The sequence below is a fragment of the Carlito syrichta genome, unplaced genomic scaffold (genome assembly GCF_000164805.1).
Source record: "Carlito syrichta isolate Samal-C Ts95f unplaced genomic scaffold, Tarsius_syrichta-2.0.1 Scaffold307338, whole genome shotgun sequence".
In the NCBI taxonomy this organism is placed as follows: Eukaryota; Metazoa; Chordata; class Mammalia; order Primates; family Tarsiidae; genus Carlito; species Carlito syrichta.
The window spans coordinates 1,017,243-1,030,157 of NW_007251434.1; the positions used below are offsets into that span (position 1 = coordinate 1,017,243).

At 34.1% G+C, this 12,915-nt stretch overlaps 1 protein-coding gene across 1 annotated transcript in view; it reads right to left on the bottom strand.

Annotated features, from left to right (window-relative positions):
- Positions 1-1,860: 1,860 nt before the first annotated feature.
- The window catches only part of SPRED1 (sprouty related EVH1 domain containing 1), a 115,849-nt gene continuing 104,794 nt past the window's right edge, over positions 1,861-12,915 (bottom strand). Inside the window, exons 6-7 of the mRNA XM_008064441.1 lie at positions 10,181-10,282; positions 1,861-7,036 (exon numbers count right to left, since the gene is read on the bottom strand). Coding sequence (XP_008062632.1) covers positions 6,389-7,036; positions 10,181-10,282 — 750 coding nt within the window. The 3' untranslated portion in view covers positions 1,861-6,388. The remainder of the gene's footprint in view (positions 7,037-10,180; positions 10,283-12,915) is intronic.

Genomic DNA, 12,915 nt, shown 5'->3' on the forward strand with positions numbered 1-12,915 from the left:
TATAGAGGGCACAAAAAATAGAATTCATATTTGACAAGTAAAATCTGTTAAAAATCATCTGTATCACGAAGCATTTAAAAAAACCCCACATTTAAATTGGTGCCTTGCAACTTGGGAATACAAAATTTAGTAATGGAAATGAAAGTTAAACACTTCTCCTTAAACTTTATTGTCCGCAATTTTCTTGATCATTTCAATATTGAATATTCTAAAATCCATCATTTCCTCCTGTCTAATTGCACTTGACCTCTTAGTTATTATAAATTATTTCCAGGTTAGCAGAATCAATACTTTTAAGTTTCAAGGAAGAGGGAACAGTAATTTCATCATTCTGACCCATTTAAAAAATAGCCCTAACAAATTCAACTCTGGTTCTAAAACAGGCTTTGTAGAATAACTGACATATGAATGGCTCACCATTTGCAGGGATAGAGTATGGCATACAAAAGACTTATTTCATAGTATTGTTTTCTACTGCCTAAAGGGGAAATATTGTTGCTTTGGTGAAGAAGAATCTCTCCAAGGAAACACCACCAACTGAGCAAAATGAACAATATCACTGAGCTCTGTTTTTTTAGTGATTCCCACTGCCTCAGCTCACAACTGACACATCTTGAAGCATTATCACAATTTTATTCTCCCAATTTTAAAAGTTTCTCATGTTGTACTGTAGGTAGCACACTACTTTAGTGAGATAAACAAATAGGGGGCCCAAAAATCAAACAAAAGGGAGTGGGAATTAAGAAATTATTCCTTTATAAAATTACTCCATCTTATATAAATAGAATTTCACTTTAACAGAACAAGTATATCAGTATCGTCTGTTAACAAAAAGGCAAAACTACACTGGCAACAAAAGCCCATGCTTTGGAATCAGACAGAATTTGTTTCAGGTCCTGATGCCTTTTATGTGATCATGGGAATAGTTTTTAGCCTCTTGAAGCCTAAATCTCTTCCTTCGTAAAATGAGGAAGAATAAGCTTTACAGAGTTACTTGAGGATTAAAAATCATTATGTATAAAATGCATTACATAATAAAAATAAAGGCAAAAGAAAACACCATTTCCACCATGATTTTGTTAGGCTTTTATTATGAATGTATTTTTTTGAACCATTATTTCAGATCTCACTAAAACTGCAAATCTTGGAGCAGTTACTTTTAAAGGAATTGACTATTTTCATAGTATTAGTATAGATGTTTTCTTCTTTAAGGAGCACTATGTGCATGACACTATATTGACAGCCAAGTTGGAACCCTAGTTCCACTTTCTCTGATGTAAAAACTATTCTATTTACTTGTAGGTATGGATGTGAAGAATATAAGGCAAATTTCAGAAAAATCTGTAAATAAGCACAAGACAATTCATAACTCACGTGGTATAGTTACCTCTTGATTTCTCAAATAAACACAACTCTAATATAGTGATCCAAGTTATTCTGGTGTTGAAATACACTGATTTTTTTGGTAATAATTTTTCATTTAGATTATTCGTTATTTTTGTTTATACTGCAAGTTAAGTGAAACTGTGAAACTGACTAGAATACAAAAAAATCAGTAGTAGCCTTGGGTTAACATCTGCCACATATCAATTTAAGAGGATTAATCCAAACTTAGCTGCAACATGCTACCAAAACAATAAACATACAAACTAGGTAACAGACTAAAAAACCAAAATCTGAATATAATCGAAGATGAATAAATAAGTCATTAAGATAAACCATACATGAACTTTCAGTTAAAAATAAACTTTTAAAGGATGGAACAAAAGAAATTATGATCTAAAGCTTCTATTTTTACCTCTACTTTCTCCTCCTCTTATGTGGTAATTTGAGATGCTTTAGAAGGGTAAGAAAAAGTCCTTTTATATTTTGTGAAGGTTTAATCAGATAATTCAGGGGAGGGGACCATTAAAACAAATTCTGCTATCATCTGATATGTCCAATTACATGAATATGATGTAACAAAAATGGTTACAAACTTATATTTGCATATTTACATTATGTACTCAAACTATCAAGCTAATTAACTATAGCTGAGGAGATACATTATGACATGAGTTAAACAATTTTTCATTGCTCATCAGAAAGAATGCAGTCAAGCTTTTCATGGAAATAATATACAAGCGAGGCACTTTTGAGGTCAGGAAAAGAAAGCAAATGACACTACACACTGGAAACGTTCACAAAATTCTAAGTGTATTTTTAATACAAAGGCTTTTCAACTAGATTATTCTTGAAAAATTTCAAAACTAACAACTTATGCAATTTAAGAGGCTTTCAGGAACAAAGGCTAACATTTATCAGTGTACCAAAGCATATGAAAATTTTATAACCACCTGGCTGCTAGGCAAACAGTATCTTAATACTATAAAGCCCTTTTTTTTCCTAGTTTATATAAATCACCTCAGGTTGTTGTTTTCCTTTTTTAAAAAAATGTTTGTCTCGCCGCAAAACACCTTATGATGCTATTATCATCACGATTATATTACAAATTCTTTTTTAGTGCAATAATAATGCAAGTTTCTAGTGCTTTCTCTTGTACTTAGAAATGTGATCACAGAGGTCAAATCGAGAATGAGAATAATATTTGGTAGAGAATCTGTGTCTTGCATCTAAGTAAAGTTTTCTAAGTTTTACGCAGAAAAATGTTATACTTGCTAATGCACCTTTGGGCTTCAGTTAAAAACCCAATCTTAACACGTATTTCCAAGTGTAATCACAAAACCTAAAGTTTAAAGTTTCAACAAAAGAAGTAGCCTTACAATTCTTTCTTTACATTGCCCGTCTAGAGGAAAGTACGTTTCCTGTACTCTGGAGACTTAATGGATAATAAGAAACATCTCTGAGCCATTCAATTGGGGGGAAGGGAGAGGAGAAAGAAAAGAAAAGGCAAGACTTACCCAAGATATCAGATGGCACTATTCACATGAATTAAAAGTGCATTTGTACTACTTCAAAAGCTTATTTTAGGCACTGCTGAATAACCAATAAAAATAGGTAGCTTCAAGTTTTTCCCTTAAATTTGAACCTCCTCTGTTCATAATCATCTCAGAAACATACACACACTCTCTCTGAAGTTGTCATGATGAAATTCAGGTAATTATGTTTTGTTTCATTTTTAAAAAATTCTACCTGACCGGCAATGGAAGGGAAAAAAATAAGAACACTACTTTGGGAATGGCTCTGAGGTTAAAGAAACTTGTTCTATAAATGTCTCAGCACATCCATTAAGCTTGAGTGCCAGTCCCAAATATCAATAAACATTTGAAAACAGGATATGTAAGAAAAGAGTGTTTAAATTTTTTCAGCGAGCCAAGAAGACACATTAGGGAAAAGAATCATTTTTTCAGTTCCTTTGAGAAGTTTCTTACTCCTGGGTTTCCCTGGTAGGAGGTGGCTACCACACAAACAGCCCTTTAGTGGTACCAGTGATGAACCCTGTCACATTCCTACTGCCATCGCATGTCTCTGATCTAGAAATCACCCAGTAGGTGGTGCTGAAGTTCCATACCATATATAACTTCAGAAATCAAATGGTTCCTCTTTCAAGTCAGGTGAACTACCATGTAAGAATTATCAATTTTCGACAAAACAAACCCATAAGACCAAAGTCAAGAATTATCAATTTTCAAAAAAACCAGCCCATAAGACCAGTCTTTCTTGTCATGCCATCTAGATGATTTCATTCTCAATATTTACCATTACTTAAGCAGTTCTGTTGAGCCATAATGCTTATAATATCAGATTAAAAATAAAGTTTCAGAGGAAAAGCCAACTGGCAGTGCCAAATCTGTACAATGAGAAATGCTCCTGAATGTATCTATACACGTTTCAGAACCAGAGATTTAAACTATCCATCTATTTCCACATAGGAATTCTCATTTACTCAAGGGGAAATTTCTACACAGGGATTCAGATAACATTATCAGTTAGTCTTCTAGACTGATTTGGAAACTGAGTGTGTTAACTATAAAGATCCAAGGTGAAATAAAAACCATTTAATCACCATAGTTTTTAATGAAGAAACTTGTTTAAAATTGTAAAGGAAAAAATGGGAATGGGACGGCAAAATCTTAGCAGCAAAGTGGTTAAACAAATTGAAAATATTAATGCACAAACATTAAAATATTAAAGCATATATGTTGCATATAAAATACAGTACAGAACCAGGAGTTGCACTATACTGAATTAGTGCTTAACAAAAGAAATGATTAAATTTGTTCTTCCCAGAAGTATGTACACAGTTCATTTCCACAGCATTTTCCTATAGAGCCAGCAAGTTATTTTCTTCAGTTATTCACACCTTGCTCAAACCTGAATTATAAACTCAGCACTTACAAATATGAAAACTCATTCACAAGGAAAACAAGGAAAACCAGTATTTCCATTTCACCAATAAAAAGTAAATTTGAAAGTTAACAGTCTATTCTAGGAAACCAAGTTTAGCTGAAAACTTCAGGGATGAAGATCATCTGGTGTAGCAGCATTCAAACATATAAACAGTAAAAATAAGACTTAAAATCGCTGCTACGGTGTCACGTTTTGGATTTAGTACATCCAATTGATTTTTAGTACAAAACTAGAAATACCTTCTTCTTCATAACATCTATAGTTATCAATATATTTTTTCTTCTTTTCAATGTGAAATAATACTTCAAGATGATCTATATACACAATGTTGTCAGTTCAAGCTGTCATATAAATATAAATGCTTTCTTAAAAAAAGTATTTTACAGACAGATAGTGTTATATACATTGTTCAGTTTGATCTGGGGCAAAAGAAGAAAGCCAACACAAGCTTAAGTAAGTGTGATATATAAAAAGAATGATACACAAATGACATTAAAAACCTGCATAGAAAATGAGCTTCAAATGGTAGTGTGATTTTAATTTTTATAACCTCTGAAACTTCAAGCCATTAAAAAAAGGCACACTTCTTAACTTTATCCCTCTAAGGGAATGTTCTTAAAGAACCCTTTCCTTGGTTAGAGTTTTAATGTAACACACACACACACACACACACACACACACACACACAGATAATTTGACCTCAACGTACTTTAAACAGTTTGTTGGAACATTTATCCAACTACATTGTAAATTAAACATCCAGTAATATAATGCTTTGCAAAAGAAATAAATTTATATGTACAAATTATTTCATTCAATGCTGGATTAAATACTTTCCCGGGATAGTTTAGCACACACTTTAACGTAAGATAATTTTGCTTTTGGCTAGTTTAAATAAAATAAAATGCAACTGAGAAAGGTTATCATTGTTATGTAAATAATAAGCACTGAGGATTAAGCTAGAAAATTAGTAACACAGCTGAACATATTCTGGTTTAGCAGAATGATAAATGGAGATCTCAAAAGGAAAGTGACACTTAACTATCCAGTTAAACTTTTTGCCTTGTAAAACATTTGTAAATGCAATATAATTTTTTGAAGGAGGAAACTCTGAGAGAAAACAACTTGCTGGTTGAATACCACAAAAAAAACCCCCTAAAAACCTCACTTTTTTTCTATGTTTACTCAGTCTCTTTTTATATAAAAATAAGTGTTACGTTCCCATCAGAACATTAGACAATTACACCTGTGCTTTAAAAAAAAGTTGGTCACTCAAGGCTATTAGAATATTTTTAAGGATTTTAGATTACCAGAATGTACAGATATAACTCAATATAAATTGTAGCCAAAGAGAAATAAGGATGAAAATATCAAATCATTCACATGGAATAAAAACATTAACTAGACAAGTTAAATATGCAAAATATATGGAATGTGACAGCAGATATATGCATATCTACTTTAGAACTAGGAAGGGGAAGAAAAATTTAATATGTAATAATTCGTACCTTACATTTAGTTAAATATAAACATTTGTTATTTATACATAAAACTGCTTTCAAAAAACAACTAATAAGTGATTTAGTTGCACTTGTTTTACTTCTTACAGTTCCCAAGTGTTAACTTTTCTTAGACTGAAATCAACTGCCCCTAATGCACTTTTATTTTTAGTTCATGTCCTAATAAATTCAACTTTTAAAAGTCCCATCACCTAATGCATAAATATACAAAAATGCCAAAAATTAATCCCTTTTAGTTGGATCATATTTTATGCTGACTTTTATAGCCAATAACCAGAAATGGTTTCCTTCTGCAAATACTCTACAACCTGTAACAAAACATGCCATGCACTCAAGGGAAAAAGTTAGGCATGGCTAGCATTTGTGAAATGCCAAGATCTGACGAGTTCTGCTTCCTCCACGTGTGGCCCCAATGATACCAGGCAAGATTCCATATTGCTTGCCAAAAGCTTCCACAAATCCAAGTTAGCTAATTCCTGGAAAAGAAGATTTTAAACTCATTTTGGCACTGCATCATTTCATCCAGCAGCTTTATGTTTCCCACCACAGCAACCACATGCCTCACCACAGCGATGGCACATTCTCAAAGGGACGTAGCAGCACATACATGGTACAATGAAAGACAGAGCTACCAGGGCTAACCATCGTAAGCAGAACTTGTCATCACTAGTGTCACATGAACAGGGATCAGAAAAATCTCCCTCTGAGTCTGACATACAATGATACAACATGCTCTCTGCACAGAGCATGCAACTAACTTGATATATGCATCTTTTAATAGGGTCTGGAGCATCCTGACATTTTCCCCTGCCATTTTCTTCATGATTAAACCTTTCCTGGCAGTATACGCAGCGAGAACGTTCACCATCCTCTTTTCTTCGTTTTGACTTCTTAAATTTTAATGAAGGCTGTGTCTTAAATACCACAGAGTTTTTGGGTGAACTTAACTTAGTTTCATCCCCACAAGAGTACAGATAGTCTGATTTTTTACTGTCTGGTTTAGAAAAGTGAATATTGGAGTCAGTATCCTCTCTTTCCAAGTCATTTTTCCACATGTCAGGATGTCTGTAGTCTGCATAGCGACGTATTAAGATATCTCGAGGGTTTATTCTGACAATCTCATCCTCATCTTGAAAGCTGACATGTCTGATTGATTTCAAAGGGACCTAAAAAGAAAAGAGATGAAAATTGCAATAAGGACTATGATGGTAATTTTTGTGTTTTTTTGAGTCGGTCTCTCATTCTATCACCCAGGCTGGAGTGCAGTGGAATGATTATGGCTCACCACAGCCTCAACATTCAAGGCACAGGCAATCCTTTCGCCTCGGCCTCCCAAGTAGCTGGGACCACAGGCATGCACCATCACCCTCCGCTAATTTTTTTGTAAAATTTATGTTGCCCAGGCTGGTCTCGAAATCCTAAGGCTCAAGTGATTCTCCTACCTCAGGTTCCCAAAGTGCTAGGATTACAGGTACGAATCACCATGTCCTATGATGGTTAATTTTTTTATGTGTCACTTTGGTGGGGCCACAGTGCTCAGATATTTGTTCAATTATTATTCTGCATATTTCTGTGACATGTTTTTTGGATGAGATCAACATTTCAATCATGGACTATGAACAAAGTATTGTACCTTCAGTGATATGGATGGATCTCATCCAATCAGCTGAAGGTCTTAAGAGAACTAAGACTAATCTACCCCTGAGAAGAAAAAATTCTGACAGCAGATTGTTTGAACTTGGACTGCACTGTTCCCTGGTTCCAAGAATCATGTTGTTGATACAGTGGATCTAAAGAAGGAAGACAACAGTAGTCCATGACCTTGAATGAATGAATAAATTAGCCTGAATTTGTTGATTATTCAGAAGGATTTAAACCATGCATAAAAGCCATAGGCAGGGGAGTATGCTCAGTCAATGACAGCTACTAAAGACAAGCTTGTAGATTTTAGATTTGTACTGCTACTATCTCATGAGTTAAATCCTTAAAATAAAACTCTATCTAATCGATGTTATCTATCCTATTTGCCTATCTTACACACGTTGTTGGTTCTGTATCTCTGGAGAATCCCTGACTGATAAAGATTTTGGTGCAAATAAGTAGGTGCTACTATAACAAGTATCTAAAAATGTGAAAGTGGCTTAGGAACTCGGTAATGGGTAGAGGCTAAAAGTGTTTTGAGATCCGTGTTAGAAAGAGCCTTGAGAAGGCTGTTGGCAGCAATAAGAACTTTAAAGGTGCTTCTGGTAAGATTTCAGATGGAAATGAGGGACATATATTGGACATTAGAAGGAAGACAATCTGAGAGAGAGCCTTGAGAAGACTGTTGGTAGAATAGGAACTTTAAAGGTGCTTCTGGTAAGGTCTCATAGAAATGAGGAACATGTATTGGACATCAGAAGAAAAACAATCTTTGTTATTAAGTGGCAAAGAACTTAACTGAATTGTGTTCTAGTGTTTTTTGGAAGGTAGAATTTGTGATGAACTTGGATGTTTAACAGAGATTTCAAAGCAGTGTTTGATGATGTAGCCTAGTTTCTTGCTGCTTATAGTAAGATACAGGAGAAAAGGGGTAGATTGAAGAAGGAATCGTCAAGTAAACAGGTGACTCAAAAATTTGAAAAATTCTCCATTCATCCATACTGCAAAATATGAGAAAGTATGTTCTGGAGAGAACAACCTAGGGTGTGGTTGGACAATCATCTAAAATGCTGCCGACTTGGACTGAAGGGGACAGAGGCAGAACAAAATGAAGGACAGGTGTTGGACTTTTGGAATTCTACAGGATGGGCCAAGAGAAGAATGACCCTGAAGGCAGGCTGTCTCTTTCTCAGCTCCAGAGGGAAGGGTCATCTCCTCAGTTTCGGTAGGCCATGCTATAGCAGCCCAGAGCCTAGGGGGTGATGTTGATACCTAGGGTGGATGTAGTGGGAGCAGAGGGCAAAGTATTAAGACAAAGAGGATTATTCTTAATCCTAAAACCTTTTTAAAAAACAAATCTTACAATCTTTCTAAAAGTTTTAAAACCTAGTCGAATTTTTCTTAGGTTTTGGAATTGGCCTGGGACCCTTTCTTCATCTTCATTTCATTTTTTCACTTTTGGAATGGGAATGTCTATTCCTATGCCTTTCCTATCATTGTATTTTGTAACCAGCAATTTGTCTGGGTTCACAGGTTCATAGCTGGAATAGAATTTTGCTTTAAGATGAATCATTCCTCAAGTATTACCCACACTTGATTGAGAGATATTTAGATGAGATTTGGGACCTAGAGCTGATGTTGGAATGGGTTAAGACTTTGGGTTGCTGGGATGAGGGTGAACGTGTTTTGCATGTAAGGAGGGCATGAATTTTGGGGTCAGAGGGCAGAATGCTATGGGCTGAATTGTGTCCTCTTCAAATTCATATGTTAAGGAATTAATCCCTAGTAACTCAAACTGTAAATGTATTTGAAGATAAGGCCTTTAAAAAGGCGACCAAGTAAAAATGTGGCCCTTAGGGTAAACCTTACTCCAATCTGACTGGTGTCCTTAAAAGAGGAAATGTAAACACACAAAGATACCAGGAATGTATGTGCAAAGGAAAGACACAGTGAGGATGCAGCAAGCCAAGAAAGGTCTCAGAAAAAAACAAATCTGCCAATCTTGATCTTAGACTTCCAGCTTCCAGAACTATGAGAAAGTAAGTTTCTGTTGTTTAGGACACCTAGTCTTTGGTATTTTGTTATGAGAGCTGTAGCAAACTAATATAAGCACAGATATGTTTATAGCTTGGCTACACAGAAAGTCTCTGAAAAATGACGTACAACAATCCCTTCCCCCACTCTGTCTCTAACCCTAATGAGCCCAAGGAGCAAAATTAAGTCTTTTGATCCTTTCCATCACCCATAAAGGTAGACTTCTAATAGACAATTTGATCTCCTAGTTCTAGTTCCTGGACTCAGTGACTAGTCTTCAAGCAAGCACCTGACCCAGATTGGGGCAAACTTCAATTCCCCTGATATTTGGAATTGGGCCTAAAAAAAAAATCTAGGTTTGAGCTAAAGGTGAGATAATGAATGCAGCTTATTAAATTAACAATATACAATTTCACTTGGTCCTATCTAGTGATAAACAAAGCTGTGGCAGTACCTCAGACTCAAATGAGAAGACTGGATGGAGTTTAGCAGCGTTTATAAACAAACAGCAAATTTATAAAATGAGCAATTTTCAAGTACAATCCAACTATACTGAGATTTAGAAGGACTGGAAAATTTCACCTATATACTAATTAGTTATAGTCCATATCAGAAGATAAACTAACATTACTTACCCTATTTTGGGACTTAAGGCTTCCACATTCCTTGGATATTTGCCGCTGTACATATTCCATACTTCTGCTCTGGATATCTAGGCCTGGCTGACCAAATGTTATCTAAAATACAAACAATTTCTACCTGAGTGACAAAATAATGATTTTCTTACTTTTAATGAAACCACATACAATGTGCATTCCCAAACTTCATAACCTAATGGTAGTGAAGTTTTTCAAAATGGTTTTGATAAAAAGCATCCCTCACTTAAGGAAAAAACAACAAAAAAGCCCACTAAGGCCTTTTCTTACACATTTATATTTCTGCAAGTAATAAACAGTCAAAAAAGTGAAAACAACCCAAATACCTATCCACTAATGAATGAATAAACATGTAGTAGACCCATAAAGTGAAATATTACTTAAGCACAAAAAATATAAAAAGTACTTATATGTGTCACAACAGTGGCTGCAGGGGATTAGGGTAGTAAGGGCAATGACTGCCAAATGCTATGCATTTTTTGTGGGGTGATGTGAAATTTGATACTGATGATGGTTGTACAATCTTGTGAATTACTAAACACCACTGAATTATATACTTTAAAAATTTTATGGTATGTGAATTTTATCTCAATTAAAACAAATAACAGGGACATTTAGTGTCCTGATACATTTATTAGTTTTTTGAATTGCACATAGCTAAAATGTATTAATGTTTAATTTTAAAATTTTTATAATAAAAAATTCAAATATACACAAAAGGAGAGAATAATGTAAATAATCCCCACATATCTACCATCTAGCTTCAATTATTATCTGTCGTTTTGGCAATTCTGTTTTCTTCCTGATTATTTTTCTGGAGGATTCTGATCTAAATCTCACTGTTATACATTTAATAAAACCGTAACCATGAAAATAAATAGTAATACATGAACATGGCAAGATTTTCAAACTGCATAAAAACCATAAAATAAAAATCTTTTTTCTACTTCATACACTCTTAGAAGTTAATATAATAAAAAAAATTTAGTGTATTCTTCTAAAAATTTATACACACACACAAAGTGAATATGTGGATATTTAAAATGGGATCTTGCATTTAATGATACATTACGAATACCTTTCTATGTTTATAGGTAGAATATGTAAGAATTCAGAAATTAATAGGGAAGAAATCACCATTGAGTAAATGGTCTGGGAAGGCTTCATGAAGGAAAAGGACTTGAGGTAAAAAGAATGAGCTAAGTACTCAGTTAAGCAAAAATCAAACAGAAGAACATTATAGAAAAGTAAGTAGAGAGAACAATTATTTTTCCTGATAGAACACAATGACCCCAAGCTGTATGTTAAACATTATTGAGATCTATTTTAAAATGTAAAAAGTCTACTTGTTCACTTATTACTACTGTCTCAGAGAAAAGTCACACATACCGTTTAAACACATGCACACTTTGAAAACTACCTGAGTCAACAGAGTCTACAAATATTAGTTTTCTTACACAATCCCTAAGTAAAAAAGCACATGGACAATGTTGACCTTTTACGCTTATTAAACACAGATATCATAAAATACATCCCATTTCACTATTGCTTTTTAATACCCTGGGAATTTGGTACTCCTACTATAGTCTTTAGGTAAATTTATCAGTTCAAACAGCCGAGATGCTTCTTCAAAGTTGGTCATATATAAACAATGTAAAGGATTTCACTTATAATGGAATAAAACCAAAATGGTACAAATCCTATAAAAATGTTCTATATATTTTCACAAAGAAAATACAAAGCTTTAGTGAGAGACATTAAGAGTTAAACGGAGAGGTATATCATGATCATGAATAAGACTAAATTCTCCCTTAAACTAAAATACAGATTCAGTGCAATTCAAATATAAACCACAAAAGGGTTTTTCATCAAACTTGACAAGCTGATACTAAATTTTTTAGGAGAGCAAACAGCCACAAAAAAAGGAACCAAAAGGAAAAACAATGTCAGACATTTGCACTATAGATTTTAAGATGTATTATACAGTTACAGTAATTCTAGAGCAAAGAAGACAGTGTGGCACTAGTGCAAGGATAGCAAACAGACCAGTATATCAGATGAGACCAGAAACAGACACAAACATATATGGAAACTTGATATGACAGATATGGCACTGCACATTAGTGGGGAGGGGGGAAGAAATCCAATAAACAGTGCTAGTACAGTTAGTAATCTATGTGAAAAAATATAATCCCTACCATCAAGAGAAATCAGTTTAAAGTAGATTACAGACAAAACTTTAAAACTTTTAGAACAGCAGGGAGAAAATCTTTAATATAAGGATAGGGAGGAGTTTGTAAAAACAACATAAGGGAAAGAATAATAAACAAAACTACATTAAAATTTAGGATATCTGGTCACCAAAGCACCAAAAAGAGTGAAAAATAATCACAATCTAGGAGATTTAGCCACACTAAAACTCAAAAAGGATCTATACCTAGAAAACACAGAGGGGTGACTCTGAAAATGTTATTACTAGGTAATGAGGTTATATGAGAGCATACAGTTAAAACCAATTTGTCAAGGGATAATCACAGTTATTACTATAGTGTTTCAAATGCTCAATATGTATCCTCTGTACACATGGCACACATCAATCTTATAGTTTTATCTGTCCCAGAGTCTTTTGTAGCACACCAATGTCAAAAGCATACTCCTATATACCCTAATGAAACTCTTGGAACATGAATAGATAGCAACAAGAAAGTATACAC